Raw genomic sequence first — 22,622 nt, 5'->3', positions numbered from 1 at the left:
ACCTGATCAGGACTTTGCATGCAATGAGACTGTGATTGCTTACTTTAAGATATAGCCTCCTTGTCCACACTATTCCATGCGGCATTGCTGACTTCGTCCACATCATGGCTGTTTTTCTGGATACTTAAAGACATATATTTGTCATTAAATTTCAAGATCTTGAACTGGGCAGTTTGGTCTCTAGCACTCGACCGCACCTCTTTATTGGGATCTTCCTTTTTCACCAAGACCTATTTGACAGTTTTTCCATGTGTGTCTTCTTGAATTGTAGTTCTTCCTCCGGTAATTTTCAGGAAGACTCTAAGTTGCAGTACTGCCTGTTCGTGCGTTCCCGACTCCTTGTGTCCGGATAGCCGTGGCAGGCAGCCTGCAGTGAGCACTTCATTCAACACCTAACTAAAGAACAACTGACCCCCACCACCATCACTAGATTTTTCCCAAATGAGGCTGCTGTTGTTCAGTCACTTAGGGATTCCAAAAATCATCCACAAGATCTTAAGCACATCATCCATTGTGTGATGATTACATTTGCATCATTTGGGACTGTCCCGCTTGGTTCGTCCATTTCCTGTTCTTGGTCAAGTGCAAGAGAAGGGTTCATTATTCACTCCTCCTGGGAGTTTGTTGGGCCTAGAAATATGTCCTCGGAGCTTGTCTGAGAACCTGCTGACACTCAAGTTAGTAGCTATGCTTTTGATACTGTAACTTGCAAGAGGATGATGAACCCCCCTCATATCCTGCCCTTTTAATAATGTCTTCTTCCTACACCTGTTACATGTTACATTGTTACAAAATGTACCAGACCGTGATTGTAGACCTGAGAAACCGTTAAGAACATGTAGGCTAAATATTCATGCAGCTATATTGGCTACACTCTAGTTGATCATCATAGCTAGATGGAATATTAGACTCCTATCCTCATTACAGGATACCTTTCTGCTGTCATCCTCGTCGCACTGTTAAGAAATTAATTGTAGAGAAAAGATATTCTGGCCCAATTCCTTAGGTAACGAAGGCGCAAAGGCCATCTGGAGCAATCACACATTATTCAAATAAAAGACCTTGGTATAAACTAAACTCTTTGCAAGGTGAAAAGATGTAGTGCAAAGTTGGTGAAGCTTCAGACAATGCACAATACTTCCACTACATCATGGTGGCAAATATACAGGCAACAAAACACACAGAATAATACACATAACTGGAAACCCTGGCACCCAAAGTGGTACCTACTGTTCTAGACACAGACATGATGCCCACATTCCGACCCCAGCAACTGACATCCTGCCTGCACTTTCACATTTGCTCAAATACGCCGAGGCACTCTGGAATCTTAAAACCTGGAGTGATGTTCAACAAACCAGAAAAAAGCTGAATGTGACCAACTAAAATGGCAGAATCGGTGCATTTAAATCCAGCTAGTGAAGTTGACATAATTCTTCCAGTCATCACAGTGCAGTCCAAAGGAACCAAAGAGAGTATCTCCCCCCCCCCACCCCACGAGAGCTAGCATTGAGCTAACACTGGAAGTACCAAAGGTCACCTCACCGATGTGGTTAACATGTGGCCTGGATTATAACGAAACACCAGCCGTTGCAGAGCCAGGAGAAAATATGCACACCTCAAACAATAAAGCACAAGGTTTATCAAATATGCTACATCCAGATGAATAACCAGTGCTAAGCACCAGTGATCAGCTCTGTAAATATATTACAAACAACCCCCTCCCTGAGGATTAGCTTTCACTATCAGAACAAGCATTTTCAATGCAATAGGTCTCGCATTTTCGAGGATTTGAGCTATTAGCATTGTAAATGACAATGCCTTTTATTTGTTTTAAAAACCCAAACGTAAATAAAAGGCATTGTCGTTTACATTGACAATAGCTAAAACGTGCGTAAATGCTAGATCTATTGCCTTCAAAATGCTTTTTTTATTTGATTGTTTTTTGCTTCGTTTGCGAGACTTTTTAGCAAAATCCATGGGGGTGAGCGCGAGGCTCCAAAGTCAAAGGCGACCGTCCCGAGCGGAGCTCCCGGAGGAATAGTGAGGAGGCACACTGCCACGAGGCCTACCCCCAAAATGGGTTGTGTCCTCCTATGGAGGGGACAAGTGACTGTGTGGCGGGGGGCTTGGTGGCCCATATAAACGGGGAATCTAGGCCCCTGCCGGAGCTGACCGGGACACCCTGAAGAACTCCCAGATCTCTCCTCACGTGTCCTGCGACCTGGATTCAGGCAGTGGTGCGGCCCGGGGCAGTGACGTGCAGATGGGATACGGAGCTGCGGCAGCGGAATGAAGGGGGCAATGACGTGCAGATAGGAGACGGAGCGGCAGCAGCAGAATGAAGGGGGCTGTGACGTGCAGATGGGAGACGGAGCGGCGGCAGCGGAATGAAGTAAGTGCTGCGACCTGCACTCCTTAGGCCGCCCGCTCCCTCCCCAGGGACGCACAGAATTAGGCGTACACTGGCCACACCCAGAGTCATCCCTGTGGACCATGTGGTGCGGCCTCCCCCCTTCTCCTTACCAGTAGCAAAGTAGCATCGCCGAACTCAGCAGCTACGGGGGAGAGGGGGTGCCTCCCGGACTCCCTAATTCCCTCACCGTGGCCCAAGCTTACTGTTCCACCACATTCACCTCTCGGCTCCTTGACCTCGCACCAGCAGAGTGATGGAGCTTGACACACTGTGTGCATGCACATGGCCTGCCTGGGCCGAAGCTCAGAGAGACGCCGTGAGCGTGCAAGCGGTGGGAGAGTGTGAGGCAGAAAGGAGACACCAAGCGCGTGCACATCGCCTGTCCGTGCGCGCACATGGTTCGTCTCCCTTCGCTAGCAAAACCGACAACAATAGTCTCGCCAAGGCGAATCAGCGCATGCGCTGGGTTCGGTAGGCAAGACCTAAAAATACCTTGGGTGCCTGTGCTTTAGTGAAAGAAAAGGATTGGTTTGTGTTTACAATCCTTTTGCTATATACATAGGGTTGCATGTGACGAATTACATTTTTAACAAAATTAATTCTCTTTTATGCTTTGCAGCTGCAACCCTCAGAAGGCAGAATGATACATCAGAAAGCCAGTAGCATTAGGTGAACGATATTCACGCCTGTGCAGGCCACAGATAGTAAATATGGATATATATGACCGACAAAAGCTCTAACAGACAGCCAAGCAGGCAAGCCAGAACAGAAATATTGTAATTCTTCAAGGCATTCAACAAAGGTCATGACTAAGGGCGTGCACAGTTTCTGCCTTTGTGCTTTAAGTGGGCAAATTCATATCTCACACATTTTGTGAAGATGCCGATTTAGTTGCAGGTGAAACTTTGCAGCCCAAAAATGATATGAGAAGATATTTTCCTTGTAAATTTACCATCGCCATAGGTTTACTATTGGTCTGTTTTTCTTTTTAATATCACAAACGTCTTGATTAACACAAATATTGATAAATTGAAACAAGCACAGGCATGGCCAATGGGCAGGGCCACTGGAATTATGCGATTTTGCAGCTGCTGCGGTTTTAGCAAAAATATAGATTTGACACATACTCAGTGATCTGCAGCATAATCTGCATATATTAACAAAAAAACATTCCAGCTCAAATGGATTAAAGGTTACTTTAACAAAACGCTGCAACACTCGTTTCCACATAGTAGAAGGCCCGTCTCAAAGGTTGACTGGTCAGCTTTCCGTTGCTTCGTGCTGTATTTGGGTGCCAAACTGGTACTAATGCAGAGATAGTGTTAATAAGTATTAATATGACAAAATAATTTGGCTATGACGTAAAATCACGTAATTTTGGGAAATTTGCATTAGACTTGTTTTGTGAAATTCCCAGAAATTATGCAGTTATACCTCTTTGCATAATTATGTGCCATTTGCGGCAAAAATTGACAGCTAATGGTGCAATTTGCAGTAATACACAGTGCATTTTTTTTTTAAAGCAAATTGTACCATTCGCACAGGAATAACAACGTGAGTGGCCTTTGTTCACTGTGGTCTTGTTTAAATGCATCCTCGCTTCAAAAATTGACACAAAGGTGCATTTCGTGCTATATTATAGCATGAAATTTGCATTTCACGTGAATGTGTAACTTCACGCAATTTTACTAAATTATGTGAAAGCAAATTACGCGAATTTCCACACCCCTAAAAATAATGAAGTAACACAATCACAAAATGAGGCAAATTTTGCCACATAATTTGGCTTTTGTTGCCGCATAATATAGTCCTCCTCTTCTACATAAGTTAGTCCTCTGCAGCATAATTTCACTGGCCCTGCCAATAGGCCTCACTAAGTTGCTCTATTGGCTTTGCCAATGCCTTTTGCCACTGCTTTGCAGCACTGGCAAAAAAAACAAGCAGTGGCCAGAAAATGGGGTAGTTGCTGCGGGCCTTTTCACCAGAGAGATAAGCGGCAGTATTGAGTAATCCTGTGTAAGTGACACGTGCTGCTCAAATTACAGTTTGCAAATGCTGCCTGAGATATCCTGCCACATCTGTGCTGGTTTCCAGGCGCTATGTCATGCAGCTTCCTATTTAAACATTCTCAAACCTCAACCTTGTGGGTGGGGGGGGGGGTAGTTGGGGGAAGGACCGGGGAGGGGCACAGGGGCTCTGGAAGCAGATGAAAAGATGCAAAAAAGCATTGGCAAAAAAAAAGGTTGCGCCTTAGAGCGAGCTATTGTCTTTGGCAGTCGGATGGGGGTGAGTAACGGAAGTCTCAGGAGAGAGAAACAAGATGAGTGCACGTAGGGAGAGAAGAAACTGGTGTGGGAATGTAAAAAAATAAAACAATGACGCAACCAGCATTGATCTAGTTATAAAGTTTTCTTGTTTTTTTTTAAAACAAAGAAATAGTACCTGCTTCACAATGCGAGCAGCGGAGGCAAGTTAATTAAGCTTAATTAATCTGTGCTTGGTCCATGCGCCACTGACAAAAAAGGAAGTGACGCATGGCAAGCAACTGCCCAACTAGAAGGCAGAAAATAAGAGTGACAATGCTGCAAACAAACGGCAGGTTCCAAGTCAGCCCACTATAGCATACAAGAATCTTGCAGGCGAGAGGGCGCGCATTAGTACATTCTCTCAAAGGCGAACAAGTTGAGTTGCATGTAAACTGGTGCGCGTGTAAAGCGCTCCAATGCCTCCGGGTCGAGTTTGTGCTATATAATGAGCGCGCGCTCTGTAAAACGAATTTAAGAAAACAAGCATGGTGAAGGTGCGTATGCGCGTGCGCGTGCATCCTGCTTTTTTTTCAAAGCACATACTCGTGCTTGTGGGGCGTGGCTGTGGGCACTCCCGCAAGCCGTATGCCGCCACAAGCATGAGTATGTGCTTTGGAAAAAGAGCTACACTGCGGCTAAAGGTCTCCTATGCAGTGCATATGGAAAGGGGCGACCACTCGGTCCCCCCGAACGTATGGATGAGTGCCTCGATCCCCCCGGGAAGCCATTTTTGGGCGGGAGGCGCGTCTCGGCTGGTATGCCCGAAGCGGCGTAGCCGGGGCGCGCCTTTTCCCGCCCTAGAGTGGGCTGGCCTAGACACCGACGCAGCCAGCCACGCCCCCGGGGCGGGCAGGGGCGGGTTTTCGCCCGCCCTGAAGACGGATAAAAGAAGGCGCAAGACCAGAAGACGTCCTCTTGTTCTTGTGCTCCGAAGCTGCACCTCCTCGCTACACGTGAGCTCGGGACGGAACGAAGAGCCAATTTTGAGCGTTTTGATCTTTTTCTTTGTCTTCTAGATACTTCCTCGGGGAGATGCCCAAGAAAGGCGCAAAAAGAATGACGACCGATCAGATGGTGCGGGCCCTTTGCAAAGAAGTGTCCGACATAAAGAAACGGTTGGCGGAGCGAGATGGGGAGGAGGGTTCGGGCACCCCGCCGGCTGGAGGGAGACCTAAGAGGCCGAGAAAGGTTCCAGCCGGTGGGGCCGTCCCGGTTCCCTCTGCCCCGCTCGAGGCGCCGACCCCAGTACCGATGGAGGGGAATCCAATCCCCGTTGTCGTCACCCCGACACCCAAGGAAGACATGCCCCCCGAGCTGGCAGCACAGCTAGCAGCATGGTTGGGGGATAGTAGTGATGGCGCCACGGCTGCCGAAGCACAGGCGCTGATAAAAGGGCTTCGTGAGAAGAAAGAGGCAGCTAGAGTGGCTACGCCGTTGGCGGGGATAGACAAGCCGCAAGCGGCAGAAGCTGCGTCCGGTGCAGGTAAGCGGCCATTGCCGATTGCAAGGGACGAGTCAGCACCCTCTCGTAGAGAGAGATTAGGACAACATGTGCCTTTAGCTATAAAGGAAAAGATCTGGGCGGGGGAGTACGTGAATATTTTTTCCCTGCTTGTTGATCATTATGATGTGGAACATGTAAAAAGTCAGAAGGACTTAATGCATCCGAGTGTTTGGCGCGCAAAGATGGCCGCCTTTAAGGTAAATGAGAACATTGGCAACTGGGGCAATGCATGGGGTATTTTCACATCAATTTTGGGGGAACGTAGGCCCGAGTTGCTTCCTGAGTTTCCCGTTTATCAATCACGAATTATGGGTTACTCGACAGCGTATCAAGGTAACCATTGGTTTTGTTATGACAATTTGTTCAGGAAAGAAAAGGAACATAACAAGGGTTTGACTTGGGATTGTTACGATTCTTTAACATGGGATAAGATGAAAGAATCGGGAATGTTAAGAATGCCATTGGTCGGGAGCACTGTTGTTGATTACTCCCGCCAAAATGTGGGGACGCCCTTTCGACCAAGTACGAGCACCGACGACCAGTCGAGGCCCGCAGGCAATACAGGGAGAAAGGGTTTCTGTTTTAATTTTAACAAGGGGAAGTGTACCAGGCCTCCGGGATCGTGTAAATTCAAACATGAGTGTAGTACGTGTGGGTCGTCCCATCCTGAGTCATCGTGCAGAGCCAGAACGAGTGAGAATGGGGGTAAGGGAGGCGCCAAACAGGTCTAAGCTAGGCCGAGGGGCGCCTTTACCAACCCCGATTGATACCTTGGCAATGATTCCCTGGCTCAGCGAATACCCGGATCGCACTTCTGCCGGGGTGCTGCGGAACGGTTTTACACATGGTTTCCGCATCCCGGTAGGGGACTTTCAGGGTGTAGGGATGTGCAAAAATCAACTTTCCGTTTTACAACATGCATCTGTAGTGCAAGAAAAAATTCAGAAAGAGGTTAGCCGGGGACGGGTCGCCGGCCCGTTTAGTGAGCCCCCGGTACCGGATTTCGTTTGTTCTCCGTTAGGGGTGGTCCCCAAGAAGGACCCGGGTGAGTTTCGTTTGATTCATAATCTATCTTCTCCATATGGTCTTTCGGTGAACGACGCAATTGAGCCAGAAGTTTGTTCGGTGCGATACGCATCTTTTGATGAGGCGGTAGCCATCTTGAATCGCCTGGGGCACGGGACGTTGATGGCGAAATCTGATATCGAGTCAGCGTTCCGGTTGCTTCCGGTACACCCAGACGATCAGCGTCTTCTGGGATTCGGGTTTCAGGGGTCATTTTACATGGATAGGTGTATGCCAATGGGATGCTCTATATCATGTGCTTACTTTGAGCAATTCAGTACTTTCCTGCAATGGGTGTTCACTAAGAAAACGGGTTTCCGAAATGTAATGCACTACCTTGACGATTTTCTGTTCCTTGGCCCCGCCGGTACTTCCGAATGTGCCCGGGCCTTAGCTGAATTCTGTGTGTTAATGGATCATCTTGGCGTGCCATTGGCACCAGGTAAAACTATGGGTCCCACGACTTGCCTCGAGTTTTTGGGGATCGAGTTGGACTCAAGGGAGGGGTGCTTCCGTTTACCAGCTAGCAAAGTGTCGAAATTCAGGGCAGCCCTCCAAGTATGTTTAAAGGCATCCAAAGTTACACTGCATCAGTTGCAACAGTTAGTGGGAAAGTTGAACTTTGCCTTGAGGGTGATACCAATGGCTCGCCCCTTTTCCCGCTCAATTGCCCAAGCGATGGTTGGCTTAAAGGAGGGTCATCATCGCACAAGGTTATCGGCCGAGGTCCGCCAGGACATGCGGATTTGGTTAGCATTCTTGGCGGACTTCAATGGCCGGGTCGTCTGGAACAAGCCAGCCGTCTCCTCTGAAGAGCTTGGGCTATGGACAGACTCAGCAGGAAGCGTAGGTTTTGGCGCCATCTTCGGCACAAAATGGTCGGCACAAAAGTGGCCCCTATGGTGGCACGAGAAGGGGCTGACAAGTAACATCGCTTTCCTCGAACTATTTCCCATTCTGGTGGCCCTGAGAACCTGGCCAGAAGGGTTCAGAGATCATTCTGTTGTGTTCTGGTCCGACAATATGACCGTGGTAGAATGCATCAATAGTCAGGCAGCCCGTTGTAAGTTGATTTTGAGGCTCCTCAAAGAAATTGTCTTACTGTGTATGCAACTGAACGTAGTATTCAGAGCAAAACATGTCCCAGGGGTGATGAATCAGGCTGCTGATGCACTGTCTCGTTTTCACATGCAGGCTTTCTCGGGTTTCCTTCCTTCAGCGGACCCGGAGCCGGCACCCTTCCCCGAAGCTCTCTGGTCTCTCGGTGCCCCGAACTTCGTCACCTCGTGGGAGAGAGTCTAGCACCCAGGACAAGGAAGGCATATGAAGGGGCGTTCCAGGCCTATTTAGCCTTTTTGGGGGCAGAGAGAGGAGGACTTTGGGGTCAGGAGGAGTTGGTAGTACTTTTTCTGATGTCCTTACGTAGGGCTGGGAAATCGGTGGCTACGGCCCAAAGGCATCGTGCCGCCATTTCCTTTGTTGCCAGGGCCCATGGCATCCTGGACCCAACAGCGTCTTTCACGGTACAAAAAGCGCTACGTGGGTGGCAACGTCTAGAGGGTCGCAGAGTAGATGTACGACGACCGATAGGTCTAGACAGGTTGTCCCAGTTACTGGTCACGCTCCCGAACACATGCTCGTCCCCGTTCGAGACCTGTTTGTTCCGGACTGCATTTACGCTGGCATTTCACGGGGCTATGAGAGTTAGTGAGCTGGTTGCAAGGAACAAACGGGACGTGACGGGGGGCTTGTGCAGGGAGCATGTCCAGATCAGGGGTGATGCGATGATTGTCTCCTTTCTCAGGTCCAAGACTGACCAAGATGGGAGAGGGGACTGCACGATCATCCGCAGGAACCTCGACTCATCCATGTGTCCGGTACAGTGCTTAGAAGATTACCTAGCACGAAGGGTGGCATCATGGGGAGGGACATTGTTGAGGCATGCAGACGCCACCCCGCTGACGAGGTTTCAGTTTCAACGGGTGCTTGCAATGGCCATTGCTGCAGCGGGCTTGGACCCGGGCGAATTTGGGACCCACTCCTTTCGTATAGGGGCTGCCACTGAAGCTACAGCCAGAGGTCTTAATGTAGAACAAGTGAAACGTGTGGGGCGCTGGTCCTCCAATTGTTATAAGAGGTACGTGCGATTGCACATGTTGTGAAACTGTAATCATGTACTCACGCCTCTTGTTTTTGTTTGTTTTCAGTTGCGCAAGCCTACGCGGCAGGGCAGACTGAGCAGTCGACCCAACACCAGGTCAGCGGTCGCACGTCACCGGCTGTGAGGAAGGAGGTTTGGGTCGTGGGCCACTCATACGTGAGACGGGCTGCAGACGTATTCAAAGCAGGTGACATGGTTCACGTACCTGAGGAATACGGGTACAGAGTGTCCTTCTACGGAAGGGGCGGTCTCTGTATTGACCAGTTTCAGGAATTTTTTGAGGGCTTGTTAGAGCGGATGAGGTCACCGCCGTCCATAGTCATAGTGCATTTGGGGGGCAATGATTTGGTCACCACCGGTAGACGACTTCTCCTGGAGGCTATGCTTTCCACGGTAAGTTGGTTAGCGAGGAGAGTTCCGGGGTGCCTAATCGCATGGTCTCATATGATCCCACGAAAAGTGTGGCGGGGGGCTATCTCGATCCCTGCTTTGAATCATTCGGTTAGAAAATTGAATAACAAAGTGAGTAGGTTGTTCCGTTCCAAGGCATTGCATTCGATCTCGCATAATTGTATTAATGATGACAGTATGTATCTGGGGGATGGTGTGCATTTGTCGAGGGCGGGGAATGAGTTACTCATAGGAGACTTCCTAGCCTGGTTAAAATCTTTGGAACATGACCTTTAGGTAGGAGTTTTGTGGGGGGTCCGGATAGCCGGTCAACTATCCGGACCTGTGGCGGTAAGGTCATGATCGGTGAGCACTAATTGGTAGATCCCTATGAGTGGGCGTCACCCAACACGGATGGGAGCGCTCGGGAGAGGTGGCCATTGGCCCCTCAGTGGGGAGGCGGTCCCGTCTAAGGGCGGGTCGCCGGAAGTAAAGGAAAGGCGGTCAAGGCCCCTTCCTTTGTAGGAGGGGTTACAGCCCCCTCCTGGGGAATTTCCCGGGGCTAGTGTCATCTGCGACGGCAGATGCGGTAAGTTGTGTGGGGTGGGGAGAGGTCAACGATACCTTCTAGATACCACACACAAGTGTTCGAACGACCTTTAAATGGCGTCGAGTCTTAAGTGCCCCCGTCAAGTCAAGGGAAATTGTTAGTAGTTGCACTTGTGGTAAGCCCCTGTGCCATCGCCCCTCCTAAGTGGGAGGGGTAAGTCTGGTTAGGGATCTTGACACCGGTTATGACCTTGCCGTTGGCCCTTAAACGTTAGGATGTACAATTTCAGTATTCTTAGAGAATGTTTTGTAGGATGCTAGTTCGGCTAGGAGAACCTCTGTATTAGAGATTATGTTAAGGTTAGCCAAACATCGTAATGTGATAATGAAATTGTACATAACATGAAAACGTTTAATGTTTTAATCTTTTGTTTTAATAAATACGGCCGGGATGGTCACTCCATCCCACATCCAAAAACTTTAAGAACAGTTTCCGGTTTCCCTTCCTTTTGGGGATTGTGTTGAGAGGGGGTGGCGGGTATCTCAGCCATATGGAAAGGGGCGACCACTCGGTCCCCCCGAACGTATGGATGAGTGCCTCGATCCCCCCGGGAAGCCATTTTTGGGCGGGAGGCGCGTCTCGGCTGGTATGCCCGAAGCGGCGTAGCCGGGGCGCGCCTTTTCCCGCCCTAGAGTGGGCTGGCCTAGACACCGACGCAGCCAGCCACGCCCCCGGGGCGGGCAGGGGCGGGTTTTCGCCCGCCCTGAAGACGGATAAAAGAAGGCGCAAGACCAGAAGACGTCCTCTTGTTCTTGTGCTCCGAAGCTGCACCTCCTCGCTACACGTGAGCTCGGGACGGAACGAAGAGCCAATTTTGAGCCACCCACCAGCCCCTGAGCACTGCGTAGGCGTGACCTAAAAATGACAAAATAATGAAGTAATACTATTACAAAATGTACCGCATGATGCAGCATAATTTGGCTTTTCGTGCCGCATAATTAACAAAAACCTGCCACATAGTTTGGCCCTCTCCTGCTGCATAATTCCAATGGCCCTGGCTATATGTGAAAATCAAAAGCAGTACTGGGCCGGTGTTTCCTTTACTGAGCACTAACATTCAGAATGATGTTAAAAAAACTGGCAAGCATTTTATTTACATGTTGCCTGCAGTTAAAGAAAGGACAGTAACTAAGGTGTCCGGAACTGCTTAACTTTATAAACTCCTTCATATTTAAAGACATCTTAGAACAGATGTGTAAAAAATAAGAAAGTATCTTCAAAATTTAAAAAGTGTATTTCATTAACATGTAGAAGCGTTTCACCATAGTAAATCAGATCAAATTGCTGCGTTTAGAGCTTTTTTTAAATGAACTTCTTGCTTCCACCCACCCAGACAACAATGCCAATAGGGAATTAGGAGGCAAATTGATTGTCGTGGCCTGGAGTGCTATTAAACATGGACAACATTATAATGTAATAAATCAAACTCAAGAGAAGGTTTTGTACTGCACACATCCTGAACTCATGTATTTTGAGATTCTCTTATAAGTGATGATGAAGAAAAAGGGGGCAAAGTGAAAAAGATCACTGCCAACGATCACGCAAGCTGGTCAATTGGGGAAGCCAGGATTGATCCCATGTTTTTCCATTACACCTTGTGCAATTAAGCCTCTAGATGTACATGCTTCGCCTCCCGTACATCCACCTTACACACATTCCCTGCCCCAACCAACACCTTGCTGGCATCAATGTGGCCCTCACTCACTTCATAGACCATACTTTGTGGCTCCTAGAGAAATGTTTGTGAGTACCCATGATCTAGAAGATGTTCAACTTGTGCAGCACTGAAACCAGTCACGTTTCAAGTCAATGCTCATCCAGACGCAGGCTCTGGAGTGCAGTGAAACAGACTTGCACCGAAGCCAAGTGCTCCCACAGGTCTGCAGTTTGATACTCAAGCCAGTGGCTGCAGCAGAGGAGTGGCATTCACTCATGATGCACCAAAGCTGGGTGTTCCCATTGGGCTGCACTTTGATACTTGAGCCAGTGGCTGCAGCTGAGGAGTGCAATCCACTCACAATGCGGCAATGCAGGGTGCTCTGACCGGTCTGCAAATTGACACTTAGACGGCGGACCGAATCTCTGGCAGGTTGTCCTTATCTAGGCCTACCACATGAGCACTAGTCAAACGAACATTGCATATAGTACATAGAATCTAGGAAACTGAAGGAATGGAGAACTCAATGCGACCAAAAATACGGCACGCCAGCACAGACTTCTGCCATCTCTTTGTCAGTAACTGTACAATCAGAAACAAAACACCATTTTAGGAGATGTCCGCCGATCAGACAATATCCTGTTTTTTTCCCCCAATATTTACAGGTTCAGGAATGTTTGGCCTGATGTACTATTCTCTGCCTGCAAACCAGAGCATTCAAATAGCAAACAGACTTGTCATCGAACAGGATGCAGTTTGTGATGTGATATACGCGCTATTAGGTCACACTGCAAAATGCCCATTCTTAGAGGGTCTTAAAATAACCTGCCTAATGAATATTAATCAGGCAGGTCACTATTCACAACCTACTGCAATTGGCTATGAATGATGGCGTGATGGCATGTAAAGGGCACAGCCAGACCTCCATCGAGCATTCGCTTTCCCAAATGAGGATTTTATTTTTAAAGCAGCTCTTGCTGATGTAAGAGATAGGTGTAGCTTATAAAAAGGAAGATAAAAAGAAACAGTGTTTCCCATTTGGAACTTCAGGTGAGGGGGGTTGAGGTTGATAGCCGCTCCCCTGCACTCTCCTAGCATGATTCTGAAATGGGAAATTTACCCATGATGACTGCTTCTCCTCAGCAAATTGTCTACCACTCCAAGCCAGGTGCCAGTATCCAATCAATGGCTTGCAATTGCAAAGGAGGTTAAAAACAACAATATATCCCACCGTAACTTTCTTTTTCACGCCTTACTCTTAACTGCAATCCGGAGAGGGCCGTAGTAGCTCCTTTTCGGAGTTCAGATAACTTTTCTGACCCGCAAAATGAGTTTTGTCATCCTTACACTCCCAGTAGGCAGTGCAGCTGCGGGCTGGGCTTTAAGTGGGATGAAAAAAACTATAGGGTCTCTCAAAGGGGCGTGGCCAATGTAAATGTGGCTTAAAAATACATAAGCACAAACTCTGGGCTTAGCATAGTGCACCGCCCGACTAGCATTTTGCTGCTTCTGTTACTGTATCCAGATATATGATGCAACTAATAATATCATACCTACAACAAGTTATGACTATTGGCTTTGCCACTGGTTGTTAGTTGCACAAGATAAATAAGCAGCAACTCCGGCTTCTATATAATATTGAAAACGCTTCCACTTAAAGCCCTGGTGACACCAGAACAGTGCTGCTGCTCCTGAGTTTCAAAAAGAGAAGGGAAATCCACCTACTACTCTCACCTGGCATGGCGTCATGCTGTGACGTCTCCACTAGTAAGAAGTGAGTACTGTGAGCACGTGCACATTGATGTGCCTGAGCCAGGGCACAAAACAGAGCCTGATAGAGACCCATATCGAGCCCCCCTTTAAAGAACTACCGGGCCTCAGCACCAGTGAGACCTGGCCCATTTAAAGCCCTGGAAGAGGGAGAAGCATTTCTCACACGCCACATCTACTTTCCGGTTCCGGGGATCTCAGCACCGTGAACAAATTAGTAACTCAGGAACAGATGACAACTTTACTACATCGAGAGGAAAAAAACCTGGGCAACAAAACAAACATAGATCAAGAGAATCCGTCAAATGGGGGCGCCGAGGTTTAAAATACAACTACATGCTGCTCTGGATTTAGGATTGATGGCACGTACGAGAAGCACAAAAAATCCCTGCTCGAAGGCAAACACGCCTGTCACTTTATTCAAACATACTCAAATTAAACAACAGTGTTGTGAGTATTCAGCGTGAGATTAAACCCTCTACTCCCCCTGTGCGGCATTAAAGACGACATAAAAGAACGAACATTGCAGCTCGAAAACTGTTCAATTAGATTCAGAAATAAAGTTGGTATTTGAACACACTGTGCACCGTACTCCATGAAGCATGCCGGCTGCTTGGGGGGAGGGGGTGGTAATTCACGACTAGTAGCAGGCATACATACCTCTTTATCTGCGACAAACTTGCATTTGCTCTGTCGCTGTTAAACTAGAAGAAATCCCCCATGAATATTTTAGCAAAGGAAAAAATCTTACATTAAATAAATACATAAATAAACAAGCACAACTGTCAGGCTCCACACCTGCGTTTTACTTTTAATGTTATAAGTAAAGCGCGGGTGCCGCGATTATACCAAAAGTAAGAAATAGATGTTTTTTTCTATTTCTTTACCTTTGGTATAATCGCGGCACCCGCGCTTTACTTTTAATGTTATAAGTAAAGCGCGGGTGCCGCGATTATACCAAAAGTAAAGAAATAGATGTTTATTCTATTCCTTTACCTTTGGTATAATCGCGGCACCCGCGCTTTACTTATAACGTCAAAAGTAAAGCGCGGGTGCCGCGATTATACCAAAAGTAAAGAAATAGATGTTTATTCTATTCCTTTACCTTTGGTATAATCGCGGCACCCGCGCTTTACTTATAACATCAAAAGTAAAGCGCGGGTGCCGCGATTATACCAAAAGTAAAGAAATAGAAAAAAAAATCTATTTCTTTACCTTTGGTATAATCACGGCACCCGCGCTTTACTTTTAATGTTATAAGTAAAGCACTGGTGCTGCAAATACACCAAAAGTAAAGAAATAGACGTTTTTTCTATTTCTTTACCTTTGGTATAATCGCGGCCCCCCGCGCTTTACTTATAACATCAAAAGCAATAATCCAAATCCTCACTACAACAAATCTTGAATGTATGATTTTTTTATTTTAATTTTACATTACTGTGAATGTATGTGATGTTTAACTATATTAATGTTATATGTTACTGTGAATCTAATGTCTTTTTAGTCGGAAGTAAACCAAAATTCAAGTGGTTGACTGATGAAACTCTCTAGAGCAGCATTACCTAATATGACTATTTTGCAAAATAATCTGTCAACAATTAATAGAGAGGACTGACAATAGAAACTGGGAAAGAAGAATTTCAATATTGCCCTCTCAAAGTATTCAGATCAAAAGGTTCTAATAACCTGTAGCTGCCCATCTCCGATGAGAAAAGAGCTGAAACATTTGCAGAAAAACAACTGCTGCTTGGTTTGTTGATGCAAGACGAAACAGAATTTACCATATTCTGCAAGAATCCTGCAGCTGTTACTAATATAGCAATATTGTGTTCTCAGATAACCACAGTTGAACAATGTGTGCTCTTATTTCAGATCTGCAGCCTAATGCGAGGGGGAATCGCTGAGCGAGGCGGAGTGCGAGTGGGCCACCGCATAATTGAGATCAATGGGCAGAGTGTTGTCGCAACACCCCATGAGAAGATTGTTCATATTCTCTCCAATGCTGTGGGTGAGGTAAGAATAGTGCATGGGCCGACTACTTCTTTCAGCATTGCTGCTTGGAGGAATTCCATGTGCTTTATCAATGTGGAATTTTATTAAGGCTTCTTGTAGGGTTTAATATGTCAAGTGTAGTTTCAGGTACCCATGCGTGATCTTATTTATGATGGCACTGGCACACGTACACGAGTATCAACTTCAGAGGCCTGTTTTTTACCACAGGCCATAAATCACAAATACGGCCGCCTGTTCAGGTACTGATGGCATTTTTCTGGGTGTTGCCTTATATACTCAAGTAGAGATTTCTATGCCCAAGATGGCCATCATATGCTAAAGTTTCTCAAATGCCCTGGTACAGACTGGCCTCATATGCCCTGGTACTAACTGCTCTCATAGCTACTTCATAGGACCAGCACAGCCTCATATGCCCAGTTAAAGTCTCAGATACTCATTTACAGCTGTCATGTGCCCCTGTACAGCAGCCTCGTATGATCTGGTATTGCCTTGTTTGAAACGGGCACAGTCTAAGCCCAAGGTAAGGAAAATGGTGCCTAGGCTCTGCCATCCAATATCAGTTGCAGCTTAGTTTACCATCATATGACAAATGCTATCTCACTTGTAGCAAAAAAGGTTCATATGTCCAGGTTCAGGTAAGAATCAGGCATGTAAGAAGAGGCAAGAGTACGCAGTGGTGCATGGGACCACTGCCTGCTCTTAAAACACGTTTTTATGAACATTCACAAAGGGGAAAGCATCCCTTCGGGATCCCTTCCCATTTGTGAATGGGTTACCATCTACTTGAAGTAGACAGAAAAAAATGAATGTTTAGTTACCGCATTTCGGTCGCTAAACATTCACACATACAACTGCTATTCGGTATTAGAAAGAGACGCCCTAAACCCTCCCCTTCCTAATGCCAAATCTGTATGTATTTGCAATACCAAATTGCAATTTGGTAACATGTTACCGAATCACAGTTTGGGAATGATACATACCAAAATGCATTTTCCCGGTCGCAACTGGCCCAATTCTCTGAATTGGGCCATTACCAGGGAAATTACACTACATAATCTTTCACTTTCAATGGCATAACATGGTTGACTCTTGTTTCATCCCTACGCCTTTAACAGCGCAATATGTACTGCAGAGGAGCTGGGGGAAGGGAAGGGGGTTACAACTACAGAAAGTTTATGTTCTTGTTGTGGCCTTCCCGACCCCGGAGAACCAGGGATTGTATGGCAGGGATACCTAAGAGCATGTCAGAGGTACCTCCTGCTATCCATGACTGCCCCTATCTACGATTATGCAATGGAGTTAAGTGATGACCGAGGCAGCATGTTTTGAGATCCACAGGTGTGAGCAGAGCACGTGCAGTCTACTTTTAAAAATTTGAATGGATAGGAAAACAATTAAAGAACGCCCAACTGAAGTCTTTCAAATAGGGTAACTTTGAGTAGGAAAGTAAAAGCTAGACTTCCCTTCCAAATGAACAATATTTTAAGCTGAATAATAATTTTAGCATTCTTGCAATACTTTGAAAGAAGACTTTGCGTGTGTGTCATGTTAGTGGACAGGCCTTAAGGGACACCATTGTTCTAACAGCAATTGTTTCTTGAAGCCCTTTCTTGTGTGGATAAAGATTGACTTGTTTGTTTTGTTTCCTCCAGATTCACATGAAGACCATGCCAGCAGCCATGTATAGACTGTTGACTGCCCAGGAGCAGCCTGTTTACATCTGAAGGTCCATTCACTGCCTTCGCGACATGCATGGAAGACATTTCCCTCCTCGTTTGTGGTTGTGTTCATAGTGCTGCATTTCTGTGTCTTCCAGAACGTCTGTCTGTCTCCCTTTCTCTTCTCCACAATGTTGCTGAGTAGAGAAGGACATTCCATAGGACACTGCGCATCCCAGAAGTGGATTCAGCACACGTACTTCACAAGAGAGGATAGTTTACTCACATAATCACTTGAACAAAATGGGCAAAGAAAGAAGGGGTTCAATGGCGTAATTTATTATTGCCTTTTGTAAATGCAGCCAATTCGACGACTTCAGGATTGAAGGATGCTTTCAGGAGACACATCAATTGTTCATAGAGAAAGCTAATGTGCTGCCAAACAGTGCAGCAAATATGGATGTTGTTGTCATGAACTCCTCTTCCTCTGCACTGTCTTATTGCTGATGTTCATTTATAAAGAATAGCATTTTAAATCAGGGAATTTAAAATGCTAAATTGTCTTCAGACAACCATTTCCCCCCACTGAAAGGCCTGCAGGCATAGCAGTGGAAGCTTGTGTGGTTCCAGACTTAATGATGTCGTTATTAATTTTGGAAACAGAAAAGTTGACATGGTCTTATTAAATTGGTGCTTTAAGTACTGCCACCTCTCTTTTTATTTATTTTTCTTCAAATCCTCACATAGATAGTCTGATGCACCATGTTTCCAGAGAGGCATTTTTGCAATAACCTCTGAAGCCTGCATGAGAATAGGGAACATAATTCTGATATTTCAGTGGGGAAAGAAAACAAACTTTTTTCTGGGGCATCGTTGGGCAACACATTTATTTACCTTGCCGCTGGACACTGCATCAGCTACTTCTTGTCTTTCATAAAGTAAAAGCACAGGCGCTGGTCAATGTGATTCCATCCAGTGCGATTATTGATTGTACTTCTCATGGCATTGTGCTATGGCACTGTCAGTAACTGCTCCTCCACATCCCAGTTCTCGTGAATTGATGACAAGTAAGTGGATAGTGAAATGGGTGAAGGCTAGTTAGGATGCTGAGTCAGTCTGTGTTTGTCCGGCCACTAGAGGCCCTGGGTGACACTGATAATCATAGTCTGCAATCCAAAACTTCACATACTGTACCACCTTCATGGCACAATGATTAAATGCGTCATTCTTAATAATTTCCTCTGACACTCACCACCTCTACTCCAGAGGATCAGTGTTTTTGCAAGACTTCAATCATTCCAGATTTAGTTGTTTCCAATTTTTGAAAAAATTGCTACTCCATAAAGCCACAATATGTTTTGATGCAACACCCATTTGAGAAAGTATACTAACGTCTTAAATAACAATGTAGTATGCCATCTTTCACACCATTCGCATTTTATCGAAACTCAATATATGGTTGCATTTGTTTGGTGCAAAGTGTGAGCCATTTCATGACAACTGGGTGAGTGCAATTATTTGCATCCTCATTTTATATAACTTGAGGTGCAGCTATTACTTTTAATTCTTACACATTAATACGAATTGTAGAAACGACTCTGGTCCAGTATGTGAGCTCATAACAAAGTAATCTTAATCCTACCAGTGTCGTAGTAGGGTACTACATGTTCAGGAATTTACCTTCACTAGTACCAGTGAATCAAACCAACTTCTCCATCAAGGTTACTGTAAGGTACTGATGCGCGCCTTGTGCAGTCAGATATTGTATACCTAGAATATCTTTTATTATACAATTCACAAAGATGTCAAGATTTATGTTGTGTGATATGGGAGCCTGTTTTAACATATCTACCCAAACACTCTTATAATTGTATTGCCTGTATTTTTTTCTTTGTGTTTTTTTTTTTACCCATTCTCTGGCAGACCGGGTGACAGTGAAGAAACTAAAGAAATTCAGAATATTTATTTTGCATTGTAAAGATAGTCTATTGCTCTTCATATATCAGAATTATATGAGATATGTACCAATGTATATGTACTGTATCTGTTTATAATTGACGTGGGGGCCACTGGCGAATGTGTACAATGAAATCAAGGTTTAATCACCATATTTATTTATTTATTGGGAGAGGAATTTGTAAGATTTATTAAAGAACCTGTGGCACGTCTATTTAATTGTGAAATTGCGGGAAGGTGGTGGTAGGAATGTGTATGCGTTGTCATTAATATGATATACGAGAACATTTCAAATGTGGGGGGGGAAAGTCTTTGTCTGGCAAGATGAAATTTCCCAGAGAAATAATGCTGGCTGGCTGTTTACAAGAGACTTGTTCCTATAGAAGAAGTGTAGGGCACGATTCACAAAGGTAAAGTGAGTTAAAAGTCTGTCTTTACGACTTCGGTATTCACAAAAGGAATTTACTCCTCGTAAATGCCCTTTGAGAATACCAAAAGTTGAACTTTTTGACTTTTGGTATTCGCAAAGGGCATTTACGAGTAGTAAATGCTCTTTGTGAATACTGAAAGTTATAAAGTTAGACTTTCACCTCACTTTACCTTTGTGAATTGGGCCCGTAGATGTCCAGTTGTTTCAAAGTCCTTCCATTCTTAGTAAAGGACATGTTGAGCCTTTGACATGCGGCAGGACTGTGCAGATGAGACAATGTTTGTTACCTGGTAAACATTGCATGGATGCATCGCACGTGCACTTGGTGTCCATCCTCTGCCGTGAAGCGCGTCACATTGAGAATTTACAGGAGTTGCTTCAAAGCTCATGAAAAGTGTGACAGTGGTTCAAAGCAAAGATCTTCTAACAGTAACGGGGTTGCATTAACATACCACCAGTGCAGTGTACCAACCAATACGAAAACAATATGTACACCAGTTGTGTTTTTCCTGTTGCAACCAGTTCAAAAGTTGTTTGAAAGTTATACTATGCCGATTCAAAGGTTAGGCAGTGTAGCCCATGTGTGTTTCTTACATTTAATCCCTCGGTTTTGTGTAAATCAGTCAAAAAAAATATGGAAGAATACTAATAATGGAAGTAATTTTCTTTTTTACCCCTGCCATGCCGCTAGTACAAATAGGCAGAATTGCTACTTGTGACTAGTTTACTATATTTTCCTTTTTATTTTAAGAGGCAAGTTTATTACATTTGTATTAATATGTCAATAACATACTAGGGTACCTATCCTTATAGGATATTGTGTCATAATCAACACAAGACTACTCAATGAAGATGCAAATAATGAAACATCTCCACAGGATATGGTGACTTTTATTCCATAAATCGAAGATCATATTTATAAGACAAGATATTCTTAGCAGTAATTATGGTTGGTAATAGAAGAAAAGCCAGACCTTGATTTGCAATTACTAACATAAAAATCATTCCGTATTTCCTGTTGTGCACTATTTGTTCAGGTCAGTGTCCCCAAGAGCAGGGATTTTGCAGTGAATTACTCCAAGCATAACACCACAATTTACAGATTCTTGTGATGTGCACCAATAAATTAAGAGTGCCATGCTGGTGAAACTAATAACCTGAAAATGACCCATGAAACAGCTAAACCACAGGTAAAAAGGAAATTAAACCACATTTAAGTACTACAAGAGCAGGTCAGTCAAGAGACCCTTTGTCATTTGTGATGCCTTCACATTGACATGTAACATCAGTATAAAAAAACTTTGCAGCATCAACATACTAGGCAATTTATTATGGGGTGAAGCAATGGGAGCGATCTTCAGCCGCAAAGTTTTCCGAATTGTTAAATGGGTTTAGGAAACCATACCTAATTGGTGGTATTTGGAAGGGGTGTGTTTAAGATGTCCCTTTTAAATACTGTTTCTTTATTTGATGTATTAATTTTCTGCGATGGAAATCCGGTCGCAAAACATTAATATTTTACAGACTATACAAAGGTAGTGGTAATCCATTTGTAAATCGGAAAGTATCCCGTAGGGACCCCTTCCCCTTTGTAAATGTTAAAAATATATATTTTTTAGAAGCCCATGGGATTAAAGTTTTCTTTTTTAAAATTTTTTTTTAAGAACACATCCCATTTTCCTTTTAAGGAAACAAGCTGCATTAACAGAGAAAATTATTGCTTCATTTGAAAGCAATCATGGACATGGTGGTCTTTTGACTTCAAGAGACCACCATTCATGTGTTGGCAACAGATCGTAGTGAGCCAGAATTTGCAACCTACCTTAATAATATGCACGATGTAGGTTGGATTCCAACCCACTACAATTCAGATTTTTGAGAACCGACTTATTAGTACATAAGTTGGTTCCTAAAAATCTCTACTGGTCTTAAAAATACTGGTTGTAATTTGTGACCAGTGCTTTACGACCAGTATTGGTGCTTGCAACCCCTAGTTACTTTGTATGTACATTTATTTAAGGAATATTTCATAAAGAACACACTAATACTGTTTAAATCTGTAGTTGGGAATCACTTGTGTAGGAAGATGTTTCAAGTTGGATATAGTTCTATAAAACCTGAACCTAAAAAACCCTTAGACAAAATGGGGCATCATTGCCCACATGTAATGCCAACAACCACTTCCTCTACATGCTCATGAGTAAGTAGCGTACCCGAGGTTATAAGGAAGTGATAGTGAGTGTGCAGAATTAAATGAAGGAGATGTACATATATTGATTTGTTTGCACACACAATGATGACATTGTTTGCCTTATGCCGCCCTAGAAGTGCAGTTACTCCATTGCAAGCCCACTCTTATCAGTTGGATTTATGTCCTCAATGACTGCTAAGTGCACTCCACACTTTATTCTATATTTATTCCATATTAATATTCACTCTAGTTCAGGTTGGACTTTAGTAATTTAAGATGACCTTACAGAGATCCGCTTTTTTACTTTTTGTATTACTGTAATTGCCTCTCCACTTGCTATTGAGCAACCGTAGGGTCACAATTAATCTTTCTCTTTACAATATGTTTATTTCAGGGATCTAGCACAAGTTTGAAAGCTCTGGGTTCTGTGAAAATAGTGCACACGTGTCCCCTTGTACCTCATTTGTTGGTTTTACACAATTGCTATCTATCCAA

At 44.9% G+C, this 22,622-nt stretch overlaps 1 protein-coding gene across 3 annotated transcripts in view; it reads left to right on the top strand.

The window, feature by feature from the left end:
• APBA1 (amyloid beta precursor protein binding family A member 1) overlaps positions 1–18,868 on the top strand; it is a 514,808-nt gene extending 495,940 nt beyond the window's left edge. For all 3 annotated transcript variants that reach the window (XM_086961250.1, XM_086961249.1, XM_086961248.1), the window contains 2 exons: positions 15,752–15,892; positions 17,545–18,868. In XM_086961250.1, the coding sequence (XP_086817376.1) occupies positions 15,752–15,892; positions 17,545–17,616 (213 nt within the window). In that variant the 3' untranslated portion in view covers positions 17,617–18,868. The remainder of the gene's footprint in view (positions 1–15,751; positions 15,893–17,544) is intronic.
• Positions 18,869–22,622: the final 3,754 nt, after the last annotated feature.

Source organism: Lissotriton vulgaris, chromosome 3_1 (assembly GCF_964263255.1).
Source record: "Lissotriton vulgaris chromosome 3_1, aLisVul1.2, whole genome shotgun sequence".
NCBI classification, from domain to species: domain Eukaryota; kingdom Metazoa; phylum Chordata; class Amphibia; order Caudata; family Salamandridae; genus Lissotriton; species Lissotriton vulgaris.
Note: the sequence above shows the minus strand (reverse complement) of the source record. Positions and strands in the feature narration are given on the sequence as shown.